We start from the raw sequence: 27,202 nt of genomic DNA, 5'->3' as shown, positions 1-27,202 counted from the left end.
CGTTGTTTTTACGTCATGCGCATCTCGTGGAGTAGAGGGAGGAGTCCCTCTCCCGTGTGAATACTCTTTTAAGAAACCGATTTACGCGGTCCGTTTAAAGGGCCTACGATCCATTTTAGTCATGCTGTAGGTTCTATTCTTCATTTCAGCTTACATCCGGACGCAGCAGACGTTACAAGCTGATGGGACCAATCAAACCGTGTCAAAAGCGCAAGTTACTGGGCGTTCCCTGCACGTGGTTTAGCATCGCTTTTTGGCGATGATAAAACACTGGAGAAACACCATCTGTCATTGACCCTATCAACTCGTAGAGAGGGCTGCGTTCGGACATAAGGGGAAACGTAGTATCGCCACACGGCAACACTCGCAAGAGCATGAATGGGGTTCGGAATTCGGACACTGCTCACCGTGTAGTAAGCGATGACGCAAACGCCGTTCTCCACGGTTACGGGGTAAAACTCTTCTTTAACACTGTGCCACGATTTGAGGGCAACCCCTTCGTCCAATCTCTGGCCGATTGCTGGGAGACTGCAAGAAGATTCACAAAGTCGGTAATTGACGGTTAAAATGCAATTTGGCGATCAGGCTTCCAGTAAATCTCAGGGCATGTGCGTTCGTTTATCCATTGAAGTGCGAAATCAAAAGTCGAGTGTACTTAAAAAGAAAAAAAGTTGTCTCGCAAATTGTGGGTGCGCCTTCGAAGAGATCGAGTGCATTCAAATCGATGCCAGTTCAAATAGAGACGGACTGCCCTATATGCTTATACTCCTACTAGATCCGCAGTCTCAGCACCCATCATACAAAACACAGTCTGCAGATACGGGTGCTCCCGGGGTTCGCGGCCCTGGGGTTTGACGTGTAGGTGTCGCTCTCATCGCAGCGCCCGAGTCGTTTATACCGAGAAAGTTTGGCCGATGGGCGGAGCTCGTGGCCCAGATAGAAAAACCCAACCTCATGATAGCAGAATTATTGATTGAGTGATTGATTGATTGATTGACGTTGTCTTTAATGAGTCGCAATCGCACCGCTCACACATTCTACAAAAGACGTGGCCGGTGTCCACTGCAGACATCATCAAAATGTTATCTGTGGACAAGTTCAAGCAGAGTTCGAGGCATATTTGCTACATGTGTGCTTCGAACATGTCTGCAGACAGTATTTTGTATGACGTGGTAGCGGAGTGACCAGGGTTTTAGGGTATGGCCTCGCATGTAAGACTTGCAGTCTGTACAAGGAAGGTTGCAGCTTGATACGTGTCAACAACACAAGATGGCCGGAGGAAGTTTTTAAATTTCCGATTATCAGACCCATAGCCGCGGTTGCCAGAGCGCAGGTATAATCAAAAGATTGGCCCCCTCTCGCTGCAAGCGGCTCTGAGCGTGCCAATTGGTGACTTGCGAAATTTCCATGGGCTGGTCGAGGGCAGAGCGAACTGTCGCAGAGTAGGCGTCTACCGCATCATGACCGCAGCCCACTCCGCTGCTGTGCCACCAACGGAATGGATGGATGGATGAGGCTGAATGAACCCTTTGAACTGGGCTGCGGCTTGCGCCCTCTAACCAGTGCATTCTTTTCTTCTTTTTTTTTTTTCGCGGCGAGCAGCAGCGGTTTTGGAGTTACACAGCTGTGAAGTCACCAAACAGAAACCGAGTAAAATAAATGACAACGCGGAAAAACAAACCTGTCGCATACACGTTCGAGGTACCATATGTGAATGCTTGTCGCTCTAAAATACCATAGAGAACCTTCTATCTTATTTTTAATGCCCTCCTCGTTGTCGAGGATTGAACATGTGAGGCTCTTTCTCTGATAACATTATTCTTAGAAAACACAATAGTTTTTTTTTTTTTTTTCACAGCGGAGCTGTTAAGAGCTAGTTTCCCCAGGATTGTGTCCGGTACCAAACAAATGTCGACACCCGTGGCCGATACAACACTCTGGTTGCCGCCGTCGCTCATAGATGGCGGTAGCTGTCCAGAGTGTTGTGTAGAGAGGCTACACAAGACTCTGGACAGATACCGCCATCTATGATTGGCGGCGGCGAATGGTTTCGCAACCGTTGCGAAGACCCTATCGCCTAAAGTTCGACTGCGTCGGGCGCTTCAGATTCCCTTGCGAAAGAAGAGCAGATCGCTCGCCTAGAAAGTCACCGCCAAGAACAGTAGCTACGCTCCGTTGCTCTTCCTTCTTCACAAGAGCGGAAAGGCTGAAGTTTTTTTCGTACATCTTGCTACTCACAAAACGCCATAGTGTTGGACACTGTTCGCAGTGGACGCTAAGAGCAAGCTCCCATTTATCGTCTCCCAAGAAAAACGACCCGACTGTGTGGAACGGACATTGAATGTCCAGGCTGGTGCATTCCTCTGAGTCGAAATGTTTGTTCTTGGAAGCTGTTAAATACGAACTATAGACGCTCTGCATCACTGTGCATGGGCGCCGCCACAACCGATCTCAATTTTTGTTTCCTCTTATTACGTTTACTTCACTTCATCATAACCACAGCAGAACAGGTTATTACCTATTTATATTCTACTGTGTCCTTCTCCCCAGTATTGGCCTTTGTAGAGGCTTCTCAACGCCCGCTTCAGTGGGTCGGCATCTAGGTAAGACAAGAGAAGGTCAGCAGTGGCGGCTGTAATCTGACAAGTTTGCAAAGCCTCTATACTTGGGGCACGGATTTCTAGCAGTGGAGCCAAAGCAACCCACATCTTGTCCCTGTGTAGAGTTCTCAGAATGCGCTGCGAACAACGTCCAACAATATGGTGTTCCGTGAATACTTCCTATAGCTTCAGGGCAATGAACAGGAGGCGCCCCGGTCCGTCAGCGCGGCTGGTGGGCAAAATAGGCATCTTTGGGAGATCATCGAACTACCTAAGATGGGGTGCGAGCTCTGCAACAGAGTTTGGGAGGGCTGTTGGACGTTCGTGCTAGAGATCGGGTTTAATGATTGAGGCCGCGGGCAGTCTCAGAGTTGCAAAAATCCCGCATCAGATGGCGCCACCTGTCAAACCAAACTTTATTGCCAAGGGCTATGGAGTTATTAGACAGTTTTAGTTAATCGTGCGCTAAAGCTTTGCTTTCGCAAAGGAGAATTTGCCGGTAGAGGGTGCGCATGCACAGAGCGCAATAAAAGGGCTAGCGTATTGCGTACGCACGCAACGTTGGGGATTTTGCGTTGCGGCCTTTGCGGCTTTGCGGGGAAGATCTCGGTAGATCTCGGGCCCACCGATAGCACCAGTTTCAGTATGGCGGTTGCCTCCACTGGCACAGCAAGGACGATGTGGTGTTCGCGAAGCTCAGCGTTAAGTCAAATTGCATGGTGTTCACCTCGAACAACTCTTTCCGGGACCTACCACGGTCGAATCAAATCGCCGTGCAGCTGAGGGAGCGCATAGTGAGAAAGTTCGCCACTCGCAATGTTTGCGAACACTGCGATCTGCTCAACGCTAAGCCTCTTCGCGTAGTTCATCACCGAAGGACGAACGACTCTTCAAGAAATTGTCGAAGTTGTCACTGGACATCAGTGGGTACTGGATTTCTTCCCGGGATAGAATTGAAAGAGGCACTGACACCCCAAAGGTCGTTTTTTTTTTGTTTTTTTTTTATTATCATTGTCCAAAACGATGCAAGTTGTAGTCTGAGACAAGCAAAATTTAACCGCATCGCGAAAAAAACAAAAATTCCTTACGCGCGAGCTGTTTTCTTTTATTCTTTTTTTATTTATTTTTTTTTTTTTTGCGTTTTGTCTCCCGCCGTTCATTTCCTCGCTTCTTTTGATTGGTGACGTCAAAAATCATGAAATTTATAAGCTTTGTAGGCGACATTTCTATAACATTTAATAACGGCAATCGTAAAACATGGTTTTTAACGCAATTGCGACCTCACTATACGGCCCTTCTTTTTGAAATAACAAAAAATGTGATGTCGCCTCCTATAGATTTGTATCCTCGCTCGGAAAACATGGCGGCGCTCGACGCACGTAGCAGAGGAGGCAGAAGATGATCGGTGAGTCGGGAAATCGGACGAAGAAACCTGTTTTTCCCGGACCGCCGGCGCCCTCCTCTCCCGCTCCTCATCTCCTCGCTTCGGGTCGCTGTGGCAACGGCGGTTTGCTTTGTACTAGCGTGGAGCGGAGGCGTGAAAGAAAGTAGACTCGCAGAACTCCGCAATATTTGACGTCACCGCATTGGCGCGGATCGCGCGAGAACGTCAAATTTGGCATTTGGAAATTGTTTTTTTACTTCACAAATACTGAATTCCCAAGTTTCGAATTTTGAGGGTAATGACCAGGCATCGTTTTCAGTCATTTCGGATAATAAAAAAAAATGATTTTGATATGTCAGTGCCCCTTGAAAGAAGGTGCCGTTTCCATGGGACGATTGATGGAAACTCCGCGATCGAATTTTGCTACGTACTCGTAAACGTAGCCTCCGTCCCCCGCAAAAAAAGCACGCTCGACCAAGCAGCTCCGGCTTGGTTTAATTAGAAAGAAAATTATTAGACACGCTTTTGTTTTCAATCAGAGCCAGAGTATCGCGTTCCTTTTTCTTTCGCCGCCAACTCCGTATTGGCGAAAAAGAGGTCACGTGCACCGAGCTGGATCCGACCTTCGTGCGACAAAGAGGCTTTGAAGGTGCCGGTTTCGGGCGGATCATGTTCCTCGCTTTGCGTTTGCGAAATATACACCCTACACTAAAATAGAACGAACTAGGAGGTTTCTTGACCATTCAACATTATGTGCAACCACTGGATACAGTATAATCGCGTTGTTTTATAATGCGAGCGATGTTTTCAAACATGTTTTCAAAGTCTGGGAAGAAGATGACAGGAGGGCGATGACGTAGCTCGCGCATCCGGGGCTCTTGCAGAAGCAACGGTCGCTTCCCGCGCTGCGGCCTTGGATCCAACATGGCCGTACTGAAAGCGCCATTACGATACTCTGCTCTGCAAGGCGGAGCATATACAGTTACTCTAGCAGAAGTCTACGGCTCTGGCAAATTGAATCAAAAAGATCATTCGAGATGCTTACTGGGCAACCTAACGCACGCCTAAAATCGGTCCGAGCATTGCTTGCGTAAAAGCCAGCAATACAATACTGCCGCGCGCCAAGTAGGCAGCGCGGCCGTGGTCTAACGGTTATCGCGCTTGCCTCCCTGCCAAGAGCCAGGGTTCGATTCCCGGGAGTTGCGCGTCCTTCTGTTTATTCTTGCAGTTTAATGTTCTGGTGAATTTGAGAACTCTGTCGCCTCTTCGAGGTGCGGATGTTCTAGTCGCCGAACCTTCCAGGTCGATTGTTCCAAAAGCTAACGCGTGTACATAAGGGGCTCCACGTGGCGATCTGCAGTCAGTCTCACCCCAGAGCTCGAACCTGCTGTTACGCCGACTTCGACGCCCGCGACGCTTTGTTCTCATCTTCTGTTTTTTTCTTTTTGGTTTGGGCACAAACTTCTCATTAAACGTTTAGTTTCTTCAGTTATTCTTCGCCTCATCATTTGTCATTTGTGACAATACTAAAACTGTATATTAAAATGTACGCTAGAGTTTCCGCTGTCGCTAGTAACTACGGAATTTCCGGTTTCGACATGAAGCAGACGACAAACAGTTCACTTTTGCAGTGTTCCTGAACATTCTTATTTTAAAACGCGTGTGTTAGTTGTCTCTTCACCGGAGAATAACCGGAATTACATTGTTCGCTTGAGTCGTAGTGAACAGTGGGTAACTTTATTTACGTACTAAAAATGCAATTAATTTGGGTACAGTATTCTAGTACCGCGAAAATAATAGTTCAAAACAACGTCCCGCTGATCATTAGTATCAGCGGAAACGTCCCGCTTAAGCTAATGATGATAATCTGCGAGATTTATATATCACTAAAACAACTCCTATATACGAGCGGTTAAAAACGCGTAAAACAATATTTATTGAGTGGATTTTATTGGGTGATAAGAGTTTTCGGACTTTCCCTCATTTTCAACGTTTTCGATCGCGCTGATAGGATGTTTTGAACGCTAGAAAAAAAACTGCCTTTGCGCCTATACATGAGCAGAGAGAATAAAAGCTATATTATTTATTGCATATGGCACTAATTATATGGGACATTCACTTTATTTTAGTGGTCTACGTGCAGAGGGAGTACCCATTGTTCGTGCGTAGTGCTTAAACACTCTCTTAATTTTAGAGATACCCTTCATTGCTTTGGCACGTAAACCTCCTGCGGAAAAGCATCGATGCCGTGTTCGAATTAACATTGTCGGACAGTCGCATAAATGTATAAATGAAGCTATTTTTACTTGGTGTTCAAAGCCATGAATTTTAAACGAAAAAATAAAAAGGTAACTTACCAATATTTGTTTCTGCGCGACCGAGAAATCTTCCGAGCTATTTATTACAAAATAATTCTTCGCAATATTTGCTTTAATAATCAAGCGCAGAAAAGTAAAATGCACCAACCTGTTTTCATGTTTAGACTAGCTCGCGCGTCTGCTTTAATTTGAAATCATACACTAGCTCCAGCTGAACCTCTAGCGAACTTTATACTAACTCCGTGCGTTTTACGAAAAGCAGAAGTATGAATTAGCGTAGAAAAAAGAAGAAGAAGCCTCGGAACAGCTTGTCGCACTTTTGTGGCTCTCAGCTTATTTTTCATAAATTGGCCAGTCTTAAATAATTTTCAATTGTTATTGGAGTCGCAAGCATTGTATTTAAAAATTGGCATCTGCACCGGCAAGTCTGAACGCCAAGAAACGGGCGTCGACGGCCGGCAAATTGCCATTGCCGTCGCAACCCGATGCCATTCCATCGATAAAACCACCCGCTACCATGGAACAAGTACCACCCTCACAGGAACAAGGTAAATTACCTTCACCAAATAAAAATCCACCCTTCCAAGAGCTGGCACCGATGCACCCAACTACCATCTAAGATATACAGGCGGAAGCCGTCATTCCCATCAAACGACAGCGTGTTGAAGGCGCACGCAGACTTGACCCGCAGAGGTCAGACCCTTCATCGGGAGCGGCGATTTCGGCTTACACGTTACAGGAACGCATGGATGATAAGGACGATGACGCGAGTTTCACCATTGTCTCTTACAAGAAAAACCGACCAGCCGGTATCCCAATACTCTTTCATCCGACGTCCGAGAAGACTTCCTTCTGGAAAGTGAACCCGAATGTCTTGGCACGAGAGGTATTGGGAATAGCACAGGAGAAAATACTCTCACACAGAGTCGCCAAGGATGGCAGCCTATCGGTCAGTGTAGCGTCCCCTCCCTGCGGCAAATAAACTGCTTGCGCAAACATCCCTCGCGGGAATCGAAGTAAGGGCAACCACTCCAAGGTCTTACTCCAAAAACATGGACAAAATCAAAGGATTTCCTCTCCAATACTCCGATAGTGATCTATTGGAGTACTTAAAAGACAACAACTGTCCAAAGACAGGTTGCATACCAAAGACAAGAAGATGGCACTTCAGTGGCCCGTCCCAAAGATAGCGTAATACTTCGCTTCACGCAGGACCGCCCGACGCCCCCCAGGGTATACTTGGGGTTCACCAGCCACCCAGTAGAAGAGTACTTCGGTTGCCCCCCTCAATTCTACCAATGTCAACGATTTCAACATATTGCCAAGATCTGCCGCGGTGCCCGCCGTTGCAAAATATGTGCAGGTCCACATCACCATCAAGAGTGCAGCTCACGAGCTGAACCTAAATGCGCCAACTGCGGCCAAGGCCACGCGGCAACGTTTTCCGGCTGCTCCAGTAAAAAAGCGGCAGCAGTTGTAAGAAAAACAGAAATCATAAATGGCAGAACACCTACTCGACGATCTCCACCATCAAATCAAGAGGTGGTGCGAATACCTGATACTCCAAACGACACAAAATCGTCGACATCCAAGCCTACGTATTCAGACCTGCTACATCGACAACCAAGCAAGAGAAACACCGATTCAAAAAAATTAAAATGGTTTCATGACGTCAGCGCCGCTTACTCAATCCAAAAAGCGCGAGTCAGGACCTCCAACGCCTAGCGCGTCTGGTGCCTGAATTGCTCCACGACTCAGTGCATTACAAACGACACCATCAATGGAGACGTTGTCTGCTACATACCGTGCAGATTCCCAGGTCAACGCGGACAGCCAAGCAACTGATCAACGATTTTTCATGCGGCTACTGTTTTTGGCAGTGAAAGTGATCATTAGATCGCTACCAGACGCCGTCAACATCTCAGAGGTAAAGGCGATCCTTAATAGGGAACCCCTTATTCTGGGGACAAGGGTCCCTGAAGTGTAATGAATAGTGTGTACAGTAAAACGACTGTATTCCAATGGAATGCGAATTCCCTCCGAACTAAAATAGGAGAGTTCAGTAAGCTCGTTGCGCAATACCAGTTCCCTGTTCTGGCAATATCTAAAGCTCATACAGATGCAAAAACTAAGATAGCTGGCTACCTCCCCTATTGCTCGTCCCGTCGGGATGGTCCCAGTCGAGCAATGCTCTGTTTGAGAAAAGACATGCCATCAGTTATTATGTGCTCATCATTATCTGAAGCGCCAGAATACGTTGCGTGCAAGGTTTGGCACGACCGCAATGATTACAGCCTGCGTATATATAGAGCCAGTAACATCAGTGACGGAGGGAGCTCTAACATCAATACTATCAAAATGTAGTGATCCCTACATTTTGTGTGGGGATTTCAACTCGCACCATACATTGTGGGGAAGCACACAAAATGATAAGAGAGGGAAGCTGATTGCCAATTTAATAGAGAAATATAATCTATGCGTGCTAAATGATGGCACTCAGACATTCCTTCGTGGATGTACTTATTCAAGTGTTCTGGATTTGACAATATTTTCTCAAGACATTTTCCCGGATTTATCATGGCATGTTGATACAGAAACCCATGGAAGCGACCATTTTTCCATACTCGTCCAGCACAGAAAGGTAGCGAGACCGCGCAATGGACAACGTAAACTTAAAATTACAAATTGGCGCATGTTTCGATATTTGAATACGCTAAGCTGTAAAAACGTTGATACGTTGGACGACCTTACTTCGATTGTGAGAGAAAATTTGGACCACGCAATAGGATGGGTATCCATTCCATTCGATTACAGACGTGTTGATGCTCCGTATGAAAAACTTACAGCAATACGACGCAGAGCCGAACGAAGATATCGCCGCTCAGGATGGATAGAGGACTATAAGGAGGCTCAGCGTGTTCACAGCCTTATACAACGTAAACTTAAGCAACTTGCCAAACATCGATGGCGACAGCTTTGTGGTAAGCTATCGGCTGTAAGTGACCTCACGAGGATGTGGATTATTATTAGAGCTCTCCAAGCGCCGACTATTCAAAGGTTCCCGTTGCGAGCAATGGCGCTATCCAGAGGCGTATCAGAACTGACAATAGCAGACGAGTTTTGCAAATTATTGGTTCGACCAAGCACGGCATCTCGGACACTTAAATACTTTGCCTCCTGTGCCGATGCCAAACAAACAATTGATAACGAGTTTACGTCCTGTCATTTAGAGCTAGATTGTGTTTTCACAATGTGGGAACTTCAAAGCGTACTGAGAGTGACACGTCGGGATAGGTCACCTGGCCCAGACCTTATCACACGGGATGAATTGACCTACATCGGTCCACGTGCGCTGAACTTCATTTTGAGCACGTTTAACTTCCTCTGGGTCAAGAAAGAAATACCAGACCCATGGAACGTCGCTAAGGTCATACCGCTTTTGAAGGCGGGAAAAACACCCATGGACCTAGCCTCCTTTCGACCGGTCAGCCTTACAAACTGCTTAGGTAAGCTTTTCGAAAAGCTCATTAATCAACGACTATAATGGTGGCTAGAAACGAGTGAAGTGTTACCGGAAGAACTAGCAGGGTTTCGTCCCAAACGCTGCACGATGGATTGCGTTTAAGATTTGGTAACATGCATAGAACATGAACGTACGCTCGGAAAAATCACAATAGCTGTATTTTTAGATATCAAGCGCGCATACGATACAGTAAGTCAAATCTACATTCTATATAGTAATAAGGTGGAGAACTGGGCCAGTTGGTTGACGTTATACATGATGGGGAAAACAGCTCAGGAAACACGGACTACGAAGAGGAACAAACACGACAGGACAATGCTGTACAGCATTGTCCTGTCGTGTTTGTTCCTCTTCGTAGTCCGTGTTTCCTGAACTGCTTTCCCCATCATTCTATATAGTCTTATACAACTTGGAATTCGAGGACGAGTCGTACGGTGGATAAAAAACTTCCTTTCAAAATGGACAATGTTTGTAAAGACCGCAGATGGAGATAGCACCAGTCAAGATCCCCGACATGGCGTACCTCAAGGGAGCGTACTAAGCCCTATTCCATTTAATACGGTCATGGCTTTGCTTCCAGGACGCCTCCCTTCACCACTCCATGTGACGATATATGCAGATGGCAATTGTATCTGGGCCTCAGGCACATGTCTAAAAACTTTACAGGATCAGCTTCAAGCGGGACTGAACCTTTTAGACGAGTTCTTAAGTGAACGGGGTATGGATGTTGCACCTTCAAAATCAGTAATGCTTCCGTTCACGAGGAAGCACCTTCGTGGATTCTAGCTAAAAATACAGGGTCAGCCTTTAGAACACGTCTCGCATCATTTCTTTCTTGGTGTGATTCGAGATTAAAGCCTCACTTGGGTAAAACACATCGATATGCTGGAGGCAAAAGTGAACAAAGCAATCAACATTTTACGTTATTTTACTGGAGTTCGTTGGGGAGCCTCAACTAAATCCATAATAATGCTGCATTCTGCACTAGTTCGGCAAATTATTACATATTCACTCCCAGCACTCTATGGATTATCTGCACCACAAAAAAACAGACAACATTACATGATCGCCCGTAGTCTTCGAATCTGCTTGGGCGTCTTGCGTTCAACTCGCGGAACACTGGATTTAGCAGAAACAAGAGAGCTACCTATTCCAACTTTACGCGAACATATGAGTCCTTACGTCGTTTCCTACGATTGTCCATTCAGAATTGTCACCCAATTGCGGAAAATTTGGCGACTAGGACGGACTCACATATTTCCTCAACACTGATATCGTCGAGCGTCATCGTGCCGGATTACACACCGTGGGTTCCGACTATAGCTCGACCACTCTGGGTGTTTCGCGTCGGAGATACTAACACGGAACTACGCAACCTTAAGAAAAGCCTGAGCACATCTCATTTTGCGATTACTCAGTCGGCGTTGTCATACTTGCATGATTACTAAAGAGACCACATTCATGTATACACGGATGGCTCTACGACAAATGATGGCTCAACCTCAGCTTTCGTAATTCCATCAATGCAAGTGCAGAAATGTATTCGTTTGTCCCACAGAACGTCCTCTACTGCTGCAGAACTTTATTCAATTTTTGCGTCAGTGAAGTATATAAAGGACGTAGAACCTCAAAACCAGTGACTCCAAGGCAGCCCTCGGTGCTCTTTCGTTAATAAACTCTAGAAGTCCGGCATATGCACTGGCCTACCAGGTAGCTGATATGATCGATCGGGCCGTAAGTAATGGTCATTCATTAAAGCTGCAGTGGATTCCAGGAGAGAGCGGAATCTCAGGAAACATGGAGGCAGACAAACTAGCAACAAGTGCACATGCTTTAGACAGAACTCGAGGAATTCCTTTTTCCAAAACAGACATAAAGTATTTAATTGCACACCACTCTAAAGAAATGGCAGTCAACATATGATTTAATGAGGCAGGACGGCAGTCTACTCTCTTCGTGGTGGATCCAGAATTACGGTTTTATATATCAAGTGATATACCGAGAAAATGTGAAACAATGCTTCACCGCCTGCGACTGAACGTGGCTTTCACGAGACAATTTTGCTACAAAATTAATGAAATTGAGGACCCAAAATGTTCTTGCGGTCAGAGTGTAAAAACTATTGAACACATTTTTTTTTAACTGTCCTCGCTTCGATCGCAATCGGTCACAACTAAAAGTACGGTTTGATACCCTAAATAAAAGGCTTTTCCCCATAAGTAAATTACTGGGGCCATGGCCCAATCAAATCATGCAGAAACATGCTCTCCAGGCAATAAAAGGGTTGAGCCTTTTATTGCCTGAGCCTTGTTGTAAAATGAGTGAATATAGCAATATGTATGTATCTGTGAACAATCTGGGTGACAATTGGTAAGACTCGAAGTGACACTTCATACCAAGAACCTAAGTGCTGGTCGTTAAGTGTTCTCATCGTATGTGTCTATGTATGTGTGCACGTGTTGGTGTGTAGAACTAGTGCGTGTTATTATTTAAGGACCATTGTCAGAGTGAAGGTGGAGTCGCGCCCCGTACCTACCGTGCGGGGCGAGGCCCGGGGGTGACGCTTGGAACGTTCTGACCCTCTGCACGACGGTCCAGTCGCGTCGCTCAAGCGGAGTTACACTCCTGGAGGTTATGTCTTGTATAGACGTTTTGCACACGAGCTATATTTCAGCCGCCATTACTGATCTTCTCTTGTATTACTGAGATACCAAGCCACTGAAGCGCGCTTTGAGGAGCCCCCACAAAGGCCATTGCTGCGGAGAAGGACACAGTCGGATCTGAAATGGCAATAACCTGTCCTGCTGGGGCAATGATGGAGGGAAGTGATCGAAATAAAAGGAAACAAAAACTGAAGGTCACTTATGGCGGCGCCCATGAACAGCTGCTGAAAAGCGTCTGCGGGCCGTCGTGTGCGGGGCGGGCGATGCTTGGGCGGTGTCTGGCGGGCTGATTGCTGTGGGGTCTGTGGACGGTGTGGCTTCAGCTTTAGATGTTTTTTTATTATGTTCCGTTATAGGTAGGGGAAAGGTGGGGGGGGGGGGGGGGGACATTGAGGTGTATAGCTGCATCTGTATGTTTGAAGTGTTTAATTTCTACGTCGGAAATATTCTCTTCAATGGTAATGGAGTAGCCGGTCACTCCTTAGAATGACTAACATCTCCATTTATTATTTTTAACACATATTAAAAAAGAAGAAGAATTAGCGTACTATTTGTGTTGCTGTTTTTCTCACCTTGGAGTTTTAGCTTGTGCCGGAAGTCCGTCTTGGAGCGAGTGCGGCGTTGCTAATGCATCGACTGGATAGGAAAATAAAACAAAACAAAAGATCAACAATCATCATCGCTTCAGTTGCACATCAATCTGAAGTTACAGTGATAAACTCAAACTTTTTCCATCTTCAAAACCCGAAACTTGTAAACAAAAAATGGGAAACACGCGCACCCAGAAATCAAAATCTCACCCGCCAAACATTTTTTTTTTTTTTTTACATCTTTGCGAGCAGACGTTGGTTAAAATAGGCAACGCAATTTTCGCTCTCAAGTTTCGAATTTTTTAACGTATTCAGTACATTCCAATTACAGATAAAAGCAACGAGTCCGTCAAAGCGAGAGGTCAGATTCAGTTGATTTTACGAGTCTTTGACTGAAGTAAGCAAAAAAAAAAAAAAGCGAAACTTAAGTTCAAGCATTTTGTACAAAATATTTCTTTCAACTTTCTTTTTCTTCTTTTACTTATTTCGCTGACGTCATCGCACAGTGCAGTAAAAAAAGCATGGTGCCTATACTCCGTTCCACCTTATGTTGTACCGCAGACAAGGCCAGAAGCGCGAGCTCATAGCGTTGGCAGCTACTCTTAACGCACGAGAGCTTGTGCCGCCGAGGTGTGCCCTAGAGCAAGGAGCTCGCGCTTGTAGCCTTTCCTGCGGTACATCATAAGGTGAAACAGAGTACAACAGCGTCGGCCCCCCCTCCCGCCCATCCCTTTTCCTCTTTCCATTCCTTTCTCTTGGGTACAACAGCGAAAACAAAAAATAGGAATGTTGGACAGAATCAATAATTCAAGTAAAACAACCAAAAAAAATTGACATCAATCAATAATGCGCATAAAAAGAAACATACAATAATCGCAAGCTTGAACATTACAAGTTGATTCGACAATTAAGGCAGAAAGTAAAGTAGAACATATACCATTTCTGGAGCATTTATTGCAGCCTCGTAATTGCCTAGTATAATATACAATCTCGGGATGAGGAACTGAGTTGTGACCACGGGAAAAAGTATAACACGTTGGTTAAACATATTTAGGAGACACCAGCTGAACGAACCAAGCTTACAAATGTGAGGAGAACGAGAGAGACGCATTCAACCGCTGACTAACAACTGCATTTAATGAAACACTTAATCTTCATCGACAGGCTAGGATCAATCAAACCTAGCTTGCTTCACTTCTTCCTTTTTTTCCTCATTTTTAAATTAGGGTATCCTGCTCGTCTGTCTGCTTGTGGGCGGTACTTCCACCTCGAAAGAACGTCCACTCTTCTCTGGTTAAAGTGGCCCTGCAATCATATTTAGCGTCTACCTTTTTTTGCAGTTTCCACGCCTCTCGGGGTTCGGGCAAGCCCGCGGGCACGGAGAGGGTAACTAACTATCAGTGCGTCGTATTTTAACCGGACGACGCGGAAACCTCCTCCACCGACGAGGGCGACCCGCGGTACCGAAAGCGCGCAAAATGTAACGTCTTTGGTCCTGGGCTTACTACTGGTCAGAGCCGCTAAAAGCTTCTTTTTTTTTTTTTTTTGTCGAAATACAAAATATAAGAGGCGCGAACCGTTTCAATTATTTATAAAAACAGTTTTTGTTCAATATCTTAGATCAGAAAAGAAACGAATGCAGTTTATAAAGTACGGAAACAAGAAATGACCCGTCGACAAACCCGCTACCAAGTGGTGGAAAAGGCGGCGTGCACTAGAAATGAATAGTGGGATCAGGCGCCTATACGGAAAGGTCCCGGATGTACGCGGCGGAGCTGCGGTCGTATGGACAGGAGGATCCGACCGACTCCGAGCGTTCCGAAGGCCTTTGGCTAGGAGCTTTGTCTTGCTGTTCGGCCGTTTCGCGGTACTGCAGCGCGAAGTGGCTCCCATTCTGAACTGATCTTTACCCCGTGTTTGCTGTCGTTTGTGGCCAATGAAGTGTCATGCCGAATTAGTGTTTAATCGCGCAGCAAATTCAATGAGAGCCGCTCTGGCTGCCCGCTGCATACAGCCTATCCAGAATACGCTTTAGTGGCGCCCTTTGCGTCGTCGACACTGAGCGCAGCAGCCGTGAGTTCTCGCTGAGCTCACTACCCCTCCTCTAATTCAAGGCCACTCAAGCAACCAAGGACGTCATGAGGGAGGTTATTTTTTGCATGTTTTTGTAATTTTAATTTCGAGAAAAGAAACGTTTCACTAAGTTACTACGTTCAGTGCGCTCAGGTTCGGTGAAAATTAAAAACCAGCAAAAACATCCATGCACGGCCTCTTTAAGGTCACAGGTGGTGAACTGACACACATGTCCCCTTTCTCTTCCATGTTTAAAGCTTCTAAAACCTGACGGGGAAACCGGTTTCGATAGTGCCCCATGATGGTAACTTTGTCTAAGTTTGCCTTGCACTTGCAGTCACGGCAATGTAGGGCTAAGTGACCTGCTGCCGTCAAATTCTTCAAACTATTGGCATGTTCCCGAGTCCTATCATTTGTATACACCGCCCGGTCTGTCCAATGTAACAGCGGCCGCATGTCAGGGGTATGTGGTATATACTGTAAACGACTAAATTTTCGCGGGGACCAAATTTTTGCGAATTTCGCGAATCGCCTACAATTCGCGAAAAATACCTCCCGCGAACAATTCGGGCAATATGTGAACGCTACGGAAGCTACACTCGATTCGCGAAAATTAGAACCCGCGAACAATTTCAAATTTTCAGCTTTGACCCGTTTCGCGAAAATTTTAGCCCGCGAAAATTAAGTCGTTTACAACCTTTTTGTCGCAGTGGGCATAAACGGTCCTGTGATTGGTGCCACACCCCTTTCTGTTGCTGGTTTGCCCCTGATTGTCAAGGCGGTGTATAAATGATAGGACTCGGGAACATGTCAATAGTTTGAAGAACTCGACGGCAGCAGGTCACTTAGCCCTGCATTGCCGTGACTGCAAGTGCAAGGCAAACTTAGGCAAAGTTACCATCATGGAGCACCATCGAAACCGGTTTGCACGTGAGGTTTTAGAAGCTTTAAACATGAAAGAGAAAGGGGACATGTGTGTCCCCTTTCTCTTCCATGTTTAATGGAAGAGAAAGAGGACACAACTTCCGCTTGCATTGCTTAATGTCACAACTCAGGCTGCGTTTTTATGGTCCAAACATATGTTTCGGCATCGTCATTCGCTGAGCTGCTTCTGAAAATTGCGGTGATTGGCTCTCCGAGTGTTGTGCGTGAGTGTAGACGCACAGACTTATTTTTTTTTTATTATTGTACGCTGCGCTGTTATGACTCATTGGCAGCTTATCATTCGTGAACTATGAATTCATGACGTAGGTGTTTGAGCGCTTCGGCTCTCGGAAACACTTGCCGAAGCGTGAATGTGTTGGCGGATCCCCAGAAGGACCTTGATCCTTCAGCCTATGAAGATATCCAGTAGTTTAGATTCTCTTGGAATTCGTATTTGGCCAGCCCCGTTGCCGTAGTACACTTTCTTCCGTGACGTCGCTCATGCTTCAAATATTCGAAGGAAGGCCAAAAGGGCAGAACGCACTTTGGCCACTGTTTAACGCGGCTAAAAAAGTAAGCGCTCCGTCAACCATGCCAACGGGTTCTGGTTGTAACTTGATGTTCGACATTTTAGCACAACGAACGGATCAATAAAGATACGCGTTGAAGAACGATTTGGGCTATTTACGTATTTTTGCCGATTTCAGAGTACCGTTTTACTTTGCGTGCTTCCCTCTTTTCGTTCAGTTTTACATTTACAAATTTCTATTAGGATGTCAAGCACTCCGTACCGTTGCTCCTACATACCAAGCAGGCATCATAATGCCTTTTCATGTCCAGTGACACAGTAATAACTTATCTATTATTTTTATAGAGCTCTTATAACAATGGAATCCAAAGAGGGATCTTCAGAATAGTGGCCAATTGAAATATCACGAGGAATCTTTAAAATGGCGGCCAATACACTGCTAAGAAATTAATTATTTTATCGGGAGACTTAACCCTCAACAAGTTTTAAGTGTCCTAACTACAGTGTTGTCCTAACAAAGCGTTGGCTGCCACATATAGGTTGCCCAGAATTCCATTGTTATAAACCCTAAAACTGAAAAAGAAGAAAAGTTACAATTGTAAGCAGTGAGAGAGTGCAGGCGAGCTGGTAATCAATCGACATCTTGTAAACCCTGAGATGGGAACGATAAAAAAACGGACGAACACAACAAAATCACAGGCCGTTGCCAGCTGCTACTATTTCTGTGCCTTCTTTGTAGCTCGGAACAATACTGGAATCCCGAATTTCGGATTAAGTACAATATACTCACTTTTATGTTCGTCAGCCATGATTATCCCAAAGCGTCTTCGTACGCACCCGTACTCAACGTAGAATGCTACCCTTTCTGAAAACGCTGCGTCTGTCAGGATATGCCAAACGTCCTTATCGAGATAACTTATCCAGGTATGAAACCCTACGGCAACAACGAGGAACGATTCCCATATCGCCGTCACATCTGGACTTTGACACAATACTCAAGGATAGACATTTCTCCCGAAAGCGAGCGTTATTGACAGTTCTCAGACGCTGTAGTTAAGTTCCGGCTTTTGGTTGCAATCGTTCTCAACGGAGATAGGTAGCTTTTGGTGCCTGACATGAACCAGGAACAAGCAATCTGTGGGATCACTTGCTTCGTGCACACCTCGAGCGAAAAGCACAAATCGCAGTTCGAGCAGTTTGGCGGCCGGTATAGAAACGGGTAAAGACGCTAACGCCGCTCTCGGGGTCAAACTAAGACAATACGATACATCAATAAAAATAAAAAGAAGCGAGTGTGATGTTTTGTGAGTTTGTGTTTCTCAGCTTTAAGCCGTATAGTCACACTGAAGGTATAGTCACGTTTCATCAGCGGACGTTTCGAGCTATCCCAGCCAATCCCGCTCCGTGGACGTGACCCGTGATACGCTTTCCGCGCGTCGCCGTGCCCGCTCTCCAAGGACACGTGACACTGACACGGCCTTGGATTGGCTGCAATGGCTCGTAGCATCCGCTGCACCCGCGGACGTAAGGTGAAGCGGAGTATAGACCAAACACGCGTCCCTGACGTCACGCAGCTGCGGTGGCGCTGTCGACGGCACTGCGCATGCGCAGACGCTCCAGTTCACTTGAATTCGATTTCTGCGCATGCGCAGTGCCCACACCTGGTGTGGGCGAACGCGGGCTTGTTTGTAAACAGCGTGCCGATCTATAGATAGGACATTTACATGCACATTTTAAAAGGTCACGGAAGTGACGTGTAGGCGTCTGATTGGTGGGGGCAATTATGTGATTGCCTTCACCTCAGACATTATACACAAAAGATACGGTGTTCACTGCGGATATAGTGACGAAATTATCTGCGTACACGCCTCAAGCATGTTGGCCTCGGACATATGTGTGCTTCGATTCGAACATATGTGCGACAGTGTTTGTATGACCGACGCCACATGTACCGTCCTATACAAGAAGGACACGCACCTCAGAGAGGGTCTGCAGGCTGTCTTTTGGACCAAGGGATCGGGAATAGAAAACCACTCTCACCTGGAATATTTACCTCGAAGTATACAGTATTCGTGCGAGAATAAGAAACGACGAATCATTGTTTAAGACTGAAATAAAGTAAAGGGAAATGTAAGGTTATAGTAACAAATGAAATTAAATAACCACAGTGCTTAGAACACACATCCCGGATGTGTTATCCTGATTTTCTCAGTTTGAACTTCAAATGCGCCGTTACAATGCATATACATGAATGTTGCTTATTTTCTTTCTTATTATCCAGTGCGTTTTTTTTTTTTGCTGTTTTTTTTGTGTTTTGCAGTTTTTAACGCAAACGTTCCAGATGTCTAAAATAAGAGGAGTGGGTCAATTGGCTATGGTAAAATCATTTTAACCGGGTTCTTTAGGTAGAAAGCAACAATAATCATTATTATCGATATGGAAGTTCTGAATATTTAAATTTATTCAGAATATTGGGAAAAGCGGCTTATAGCTTTAACTGTTACTAGAACTGGACCTTGAGGTCATAGTTCTGTCTAGGCTTATATAAATCACTCAGTGTTACCGGCCTTAACAGCCTATTATTTATGAGATCGTTATAAGCATGCGCTCCGAGCAGCGTCCTCAAACATGACGTCCATTAAAGGTATGCTGAACCGAAATCTGAATTCCCCAAAACACGCGGCAAAAGCGTGCAACGGGATAGTACAAACACCAAAACATCACTCATACAGCGACATCTCGAACGGATAACCGTATTTAAAAAAAAAAAAAGAAAAGAAAAAGGCGCATTTGGCAGGAATGTTGACGCCATGTTTCTCCGAGAAGGAGAGGGAACGGCCTCACGTTTTCTCCACCTCGCGGCCTTGAGGGAGCGAAGTGAAGAGAGGAGGAAACTAGGTATCTTGACGTCACGCGCCTCGTCGGCCTGGTTCAATCTCGACCTCTTTTTCCAAAAATACGGCCGTCCATTTGAGATATCGCCTTACTAGTAGTGTTGTAGGGATTGTAGCGACCCGCCTACATCTCCAGCATTGTTTTTTTGAAATCCAAATTTCGGTTCACCATCCCTTTAAATACCCCCGATAGGCCTAGAATTACCCAAGCATCAAAAAGGATGCCGGGAACGTAAATGCACGCGCTGCGCGTACTATACTCTGTTTCACCTTATGATGTACCGCAGGAAAGGCTACAAGCGCGAGCTCCTGGCTCTAGGGCACATCTTGGCGGCACAAGCTCTCGTGCATTAAGGGCAGCTGCCAACGCTGTGAGCTCGGGCTTCTAGCCTTCGCTGCGGTACAACATAGGGTGAAACGGAGTATAGCGTATTCAATTCTAAATGTTCGAAAGCAAAAGTCTAAAACAAATGTCACTTCGCACGCGCGTCCAACAAACGCTTTATTTTGGTGTTTCCTTCGAATCTTCAAAAGGCACGTAGCTCTCAAGTTCTGAGCAGCGCTCCAAGCGGGCAAAATAAAATATCTGACTCGCGTTTCGAGCATGCGTCAATACGCTTCCCCACTATAGTTTTTTATACTCCGTTCTATTCAAAGAATGAGCTGCGAGCTTTCAGCGTCCCTGCCAAGCACGCGCGCTTGTGCAGTGCGAGCATCGTTGGGGGAACGTGCTTTTGCGAGTAGCTTCGGCTTCGCTACAGTGTTCTAGCTTCGCTATCACGTTAAGTGAAATATACATGCTCGCCGAAGCTATGAAAGAAAGCAAAGATGAAAGGGATTTTTAATGAAACGCTGCAGGCCGCGAGCTGCAGAATTTGTTTCTTTTTTTTTTTTTTTAGACGTTCTCATATCACGCATCTACAGATGCTGACAGATGCTTTTATTCGACCGTGGCACGTGAAAAATAAAATCGACCGTTACAGCGCCACACGGATGGTACAACCAGCATACATGGTCGCGTCTTCCGTGAGTCTTCCTGACGCGTTCACGCCCCCTGCTCCAGAGCAACGGGCCTTACGGCGCTGATGCTTCGAATCGCTTTAAACGTATCGTGGCGCCCTCTGGTGGCGGGCGATGGGGTGTCTGAGTAATACAAGTCCCCTGGCCTCGCACAATAACAAACCTGTTCGGACGGCTGCTTACCTCTGCACGCTGCTGATATTGGTGAGTTCGCGTGGTCAAGATTCAAAATGTGTCACCCGTAGTCGTCACCGCACAACGTTACTCCGGGGACCTGAGCTCGCCGCAAGCTAGTAATTTTTCCTTCGTCCAAGCCTGCTGAAACCGGGCGCGACCTTGATGCGTTCGAAACGTCGCCGACGACGGTACTGTTGCGTCGTCAACTGTCAAGAACGGAAAGGTATTAACCTCGGAGTGAACTTCTACAGATTCCCACCGAAACCGTGCGAAGTCGAGCGGAGGGAGAGATACTATAACCAGCCGGTGCACTGAGTAAGCGAGACTTGTTTTTCCTCGCTCTCCATCGTTGTTCTGCTAAGGCACGGCCACTCGATCAAGCGGCCGTGGCATGCATCGAAACGTGTGTTATGCGAATGTAACGAACAGGAACACGCTATACTGTCCGGCCGCTGGAGCGATCCGATTGAACTACATCTCTTGCAACATGAGATCAAGAGTAAAAGCGCCGTTCCCAGCGAAAGCTTTCCTCTGAAGAGACGAGAGTGCGCCCGCACCAACGCACTACAGAAAGCAACAAGCATTTTGCTGAAAGCGGAGCTCCTACTGCTAATCTTATGTTGCGTGAAGCTTGCAGCGCAAATGTACAAGAAAAGCTGCAGAAGCTCGAGAGGGAGCGTGCAGTAAGAACGATGTGATCGGCCGGCCGACAGACGGCCGGTCGATGCTCTATCGCTATAGCGTCTGCTTTCGCGCATTTTCGAGGTTGGTCATCAGCTGATAGCGTTGGCTTTACGGAGGGACAGCAGTTTGGGAGTTTTTGCTTACAAAGCACGTTAACGTATCTCGTAATGCTCACTCGAGCTTGACATTATTAGAAGCTTGCTGTTTTTGCGAGTGACAGCGAATCAGCTGCGAGTGACAGCTCCGACACCGAATTTGTGGCTTCTTGTACAGCGTAGACATAGCTTGCATCGCTGAGTTTCTTCCCTTTGCAAAGGGTTAGGGACGAAAGAAGCTTTCCACGTAAGAAATGGGCTCGATTTCATACCGTAAAAGAATCGCGGGCGGAATTCATACCGCCGGCTAACGTTTTCACGTGGGACAAATTCAAATGCTCAAGTTTGTACTACCCCAAACCGATAAACAAATCGTGGGGGGCGCTGCCAGCCGGCTTTTCCGCAGCGCCTCCTAGGCAAAGCAGGATGCCTATAGTGGAATTCACTGGACGCCATATTTGAAGGCGATGTTTAGAGCACATGCTCAGAACAAGCTCACATTAATAGCCTGCGAAGATCCGCAGTCTTGATGCTGCAGAATGCACGTTGCCAAAGAACTGTGGAAGCTCGCCGTCAGCATGCGCTCAGCAGCCGCGCACACTAGAGTGCCTTCATACACACGCGCGCTTTTGCTTGAGTGGTGACATCTCAGCCATTTTTCCGCCCAATCGTTTTTTTTATGCATTTTGAAGTGCGCGCAATCCGGTGTCACTCAGCTCGAGCGCGTAGCGTTGGCTGATGCATAGACGCCATCTTACCGCCCAAGTCACGCACCGCGTGCGCGAGAGCGTCACGCGCTGGTACATTCCGGACAACAATGGATGTCTTCACCCTGAGACAGACAGACATCCAGGCACCCTAGCGCACACACATATATGGCCTCCAGTGATTACGTCCCTAGGAAAGGCGAGCACGTGCAGCGCGTGCACCTACCTTCCCAACATTTTCTTTGATGCTTGCGTAAATGAGCGAAAAGTATATCAGTACTCCTACAAGGGGCGCTCCAATTAATAACTTTTGTAAAAATTCCCTTCTTTATTTATATTTCCGAATAACACTATTATTAAAAGAGTCGACGAATTCCCGCCATATCTCTCATCATGTCGTTGAAAGTTACGGGCTCGTTGGTCCAGTCAGTCTTCTACCGCATGATCGCACTCTCTACACACTCTCAAAGGCAGAGGTCAAAATCGAGAGAGGAAAGGACGGCGATTCTTTGATCCGGCGAGCATCTGCCTTCAGCGCCAGGCAACTTTAAATGGCAGACCAACTACACGCTGTATAAATATCCCCACAACCCAACTTTTTTTGCCCTTGTTAACACAAGTGGGAACGCGCAGGCACGCGCAACCAAAGCACTACGGGAGCCAGCGAGCTCGCGCTGAAGGTTGAGCTTTCAGTCTCAGCTTGAACGGGGTACAGAGACGTTGCTTCCACCCCTCTGTCGGATTAAACAAGTTCCGAATTGCAAAATAAGGGAAACTGCGAAATAAGGGCAACACGACTTCAAATGTCGTTCAGTTGTCCTTTTCTATTTTCTCTCTCTCTCTCTCTCTCTTTCTTTATTTTTTATTTTTTTCGTATTGTGATTTTATAAAGTGGAATTCCAAATGGTTAAGTTCTTGACTTGTAGTAAATTCACCGGTGAAATTTCAGCGTTCGCTAAAAATAAACCTTTTTTACGTTAACTTTTCACAAGCAAAGATTGACTGAATTCATCTCGCTTCCGTGAAAGAAAGTGGCAAAGGACTCCCACAATGTGTTCGGAAGTTATGGGACTTCAAATTTCCCACCAAGAATGTTGGGAGTCGAACGCTCGTTTAATGTTCAGCAACTACACCAGATGCCGTAAGCAATCAGTCGTCCGTCTGCGCTGCGAGTATTCAAACGTTCAAACAGTTTAGACATTTCGTGTTTCTCAGTGTGCAACACTGACAGTTTCAATATGGCAGCCTCCTGTCGAGCTGGGTTTCGTATTTTTCGTCTCTTTCGCGTGTCGTTCCTTCGCACATTCAATCAAACTGACCTCAAAAGAGCTTATCCATGCGTGCTAAAATCACCATTTGTGTTTGGACATTGCCGCGGAATCGTTCCAAGGTATCAATTTTATTCTTTCAAGCCTTTGATTAAGCAGTCAACGTTAGCTTGACCGTAGTCAACGTGAGCTTGACCTTCGTACGTTACCTACGTTTAAAATTAATAAATCAATAAAAAGTTTTCCTGAACCGTCCAGATGTATTTCGTTGAATACTGACTCATGAGTCTCAATAAGCCAACCTGGGTTCTTTAACTTTAATCGCGCAGTAGTTAGTGCACAAATGCGTTTCAGTTAAATGCTTGTTCCTATAAAACCTGTATTACTTTTTTACGCTCTGCTAACCTGTGACGCATTGATAAACGTGGCCCTCTACACCCCCAAATTTTAATTTTTTTTTTTTTTTTTTGTGATTGATGGGAGTTTTGTAGCACGCACGTCGCAGGTTCTCGCGCGTCACGCTCAGCTTTAGCACTAGTGAAGGCAGCAGGTTCGCGCTGGGGGCTAGGAGTTCAAAAAGGGTGATAACAAAAGACCGTTTGTCTTGTTATTCATTCACTGAGCCATAAGTTTCTCATAGACCGCGTTCACCGAACTGTCCGCTACCTCCGTATATATGTGAAGTTTTGTGTCACTTGAATGTGGAATGTGCAGAGAGTTCATTTATTCACTTGCTATGTAAAAATACAGTTTTGCTAATGTGAATAATTTTGATTGCAGGACTGCTGTCCTGGCTGGTGTCTTATCCTTCCTTGGGCTGGGTGACAGCAAAGAGGAGGACACACTGATCGTTACAATCAAGATGGGCATCCTGAACCTTCAGCAGCAGGATTACAAGAAAGCAGAGTCTATCCTTCACGTCGCCCTCAAGATGGCGCAGGAACGCACGGACCCCCAGGCCGAAACTTACATCTTTGATATCCTTGCCAATGTCGCGTATGAGAAGGGAGAGTACTTGAAGGCTGAGAAGCTGTTCATAGACGTCATGCAGCGAGCGATTTCCTCGGGGACTCCCCGCGACGACAACTCGATAGTCGAAATGTCACTCAAGCTGGCGCAAATTTACAGCCAAACGAACGATATTGAGAAAGCAGAACAAGGCTTTCAGTTTTGCATCGACACGCAGCAGAAGAAGTTGGAGGGAATAGACTATGCGGACAGCGCTGTAAAGTTGACGGAGGCTGAAACAAACAACCTGGTTTTGTGGGCAATGAGCATGGAAGGCTACGGAAGATACCTCCTCGAACAAACACGTTTCCAGAAGGCGCGCGAATGCTTTGAGCAAGCACTGAAGGTCTCGGAGAAGGTGAACGGCCCGTCGCACGAAGTTACTCTTGCCTTACTCAATGACATAGGAGCGGTTGCTACGCTCCTTCAGGATTACAATACTGCCATTGCATTGCTTAGAGAGACTATTGCCAGGGCACAGAGCGTCCAGTCCCCAGAGCTGGCGGCTTTCTATTGCAATCTTGGAGGCGTATTCATGGAGCAAGGCCAAGACTTGGAGGAGGCAAAATGGGCATGTACGAAAGCGTCGAAACTTGCGAAGAGCACGAATCATAGGGAAGCTGCGGCGAGGTCTCAGGAATGCCTAGAGGAGCTGCGGAAGCATGCTACCGTGTGAAAAGCGAAGACTTTTAGCTGTTGCATGGCGTGTGCTGCAGCATTTTTCGAGCTTTCAAACGAAAAAGCAGTATTTAGTGATTGAACAAGCAAAAACGCTGCATTTGGAGAAGTCATCACATCGGGAAATGCAAAAGTTAAAGTAGCCCAATAGCAATATAGGTAATGTTGATATTTTAGGTTTACCTTTAATAGCATACAATGTGTGATGTCAGTGTTTGACATAGTATTTCGTTGTCTAGCAAGTTGCCTTTGTGGACTTTACAGCATAGGAGTGCCTGTTTTGTAGGCTTCAAAATATTAAGTTGTGCACTTATAAAAAAAATTCAGCTTGCTTAATCTATTTAGACCAGGATCTCAGCAAGTCGTTTCTCGCTTACTAGATGCCATGACTGGAATGCTGACGCCAAATAATATGCCAATGCCATATTGGCAAAGCATGACACTATAATTGGGCACAATCCCTGCATTAAGGCACTTAAACACTTCTGCATTTGACTGTGTCTGAGTGGAATGGTGTCCTTCTGGCAGGTAGCAGTCGCTTGTGGAACGATGCTCGCCATTGTGCAGTCCGCCGCAATGCATCGAATGGAAGTTTAATCTTGCTCAACTTTCAAACTTGGCAACACTGACGGAGTGGTGCGGCAGTCCAATCAAAAGCCAAGTAAAGAAAGAGGGTCTTGCGCTTGCTCGCGCCAATGAGCATTGCACATCCTGTTGCCGTTTGGAAATGGGGTCTTGCTTTTGCTTATCTGAGAACGGTGGGGACTCAGGAGCAGGCTATTATAAGGTTGCTGTAGTTCAAGCTTAACAAAAATGTGTGTATAGGCCTTTACTGTTAAATTCTCTGCTCATGGCCAGTAAGTGCATCCGGTGCAGTCTAGTGTGCTGATGCTTTGAAGGCCTTGATGTAAATCTACAGATCAAATTTAGGCTCATACCAGGAAGCCCTAGCCGTAGTTTTAGGTTAATTCATTGCTACAGACAAACCTGGCTTGTGACCTAACTTGTGTTAATGAATTTTCGAAAACTGCAAACTTTTACCTGTTTCAGACGCTCTCGGTGCACTGCCGTGCAGGCCACAAGACACTCCTCCATAGATATCCGCTAGCAGAGAGATTGCATATGCTGTCGACATGAGTAAGGGCGAGATTAACTCACTTTGTCAGCTGGAGAAGTACTGTGCCCGACAATTCACTGCTTTTTACATTTGGCAGGTACTCTCAGTGTAATACAAAACCAGACTGTCTACTCACTCTTGTACTGCTGCAGGGATATGTTGCAAATTAAAAAAAGAAAAAGCAGTCTATAGGTAGCTTCCAGTTTTTCTCTTCCAGAAGTGTGGGATGGGTTTAATTGTATACAAGCATATTTTCTGTTAATGTTCCCATGATCTTGTCACCAATCCAAATCTTCAACATTATGATGCTTTGGTTTACTATGTGCACATCATTAGGAAAATTCCTTTCATTAATTTTCCTACATGCTATATTCTGTTTTCATTAAATTAATATCTGCAGTGGTCCGCATTAGTTTTTTTACCATGAGCAAGAACTTTCCAATTGGTTATATAATGCTCTAGTCAAAGCTTGCTTATTGGATCGGCACCTGTAGAGACCGGCGACCGTCAAGGTCAGGGAGGAACGAACACACACACGCGCCTGGTCCGGGTAGAACCAAACGAGCAACGTCCTCTACCTCTTTACTCTCTCGCATATATACAACCTAAGGGTAGCGACACCCACCACAACATCCCCCTTTCTCAAGGACATCGCTCGTGGGTGAACAAATCACAGCGCACGACCTCACTGCAAGTTCAGTCTCTTTGGAGCTACTACTTAACGGCCAGATCTCGTGCCCCAAGGAGAGTGGATCCACAACATTGGCTGGTGTTTGACTTGCATCAGCTCTCAAACTTGCCCTTGGCTCTGCGGGAGCTCCCTCGGCTGAAGGCTCCAGAGAAGGCGCTGTAACCAGTCTTCTTTGTTCAGAGCCTTGAGGTTGCAGCCCATTGGCTCCCTTTGCGGCAGGAACCGGCAGAACCGGAGTTGGCAGGACGGGAACTGGCTC

General features: G+C 46.1%; 2 protein-coding genes across 2 annotated transcripts in view; one reads left to right on the top strand and one right to left on the bottom strand.

Annotated features, from left to right (window-relative positions):
* Positions 1 to 17,498, bottom strand: part of LOC115330648 (caspase-3) — a 29,647-nt gene extending 12,149 nt beyond the window's left edge. Inside the window, exons 1-3 of the mRNA XM_040205783.2 lie at positions 17,395 to 17,498; positions 13,061 to 13,124; positions 408 to 528 (exon numbers count right to left, since the gene is read on the bottom strand). Coding sequence (XP_040061717.1) covers positions 408 to 528; positions 13,061 to 13,124; positions 17,395 to 17,413 — 204 coding nt within the window. The 5' untranslated portion in view covers positions 17,414 to 17,498. The remainder of the gene's footprint in view (positions 1 to 407; positions 529 to 13,060; positions 13,125 to 17,394) is intronic.
* Positions 17,499 to 23,391: 5,893 nt separating this feature from the next.
* On the top strand, positions 23,392 to 25,635 carry LOC8023741 (tetratricopeptide repeat protein 19, mitochondrial). Its single transcript, XM_029972244.4, has 2 exons — positions 23,392 to 23,571; positions 24,230 to 25,635. Exons 1-2 carry the CDS (start codon positions 23,420 to 23,422, stop codon positions 25,131 to 25,133), a joined length of 1,056 nt encoding a protein of 351 aa, XP_029828104.2. The 5' UTR covers positions 23,392 to 23,419; the 3' UTR covers positions 25,134 to 25,635.
* Positions 25,636 to 27,202: the final 1,567 nt, after the last annotated feature.

Source organism: Ixodes scapularis, unplaced genomic scaffold, assembly GCF_016920785.2.
Source record: "Ixodes scapularis isolate PalLabHiFi unplaced genomic scaffold, ASM1692078v2 PGA_scaffold3__209_contigs__length_174095766, whole genome shotgun sequence".
Lineage (NCBI taxonomy): Eukaryota > Metazoa > Arthropoda > Arachnida > Ixodida > Ixodidae > Ixodes > Ixodes scapularis.
Note: the sequence above shows the minus strand (reverse complement) of the source record. Positions and strands in the feature narration are given on the sequence as shown.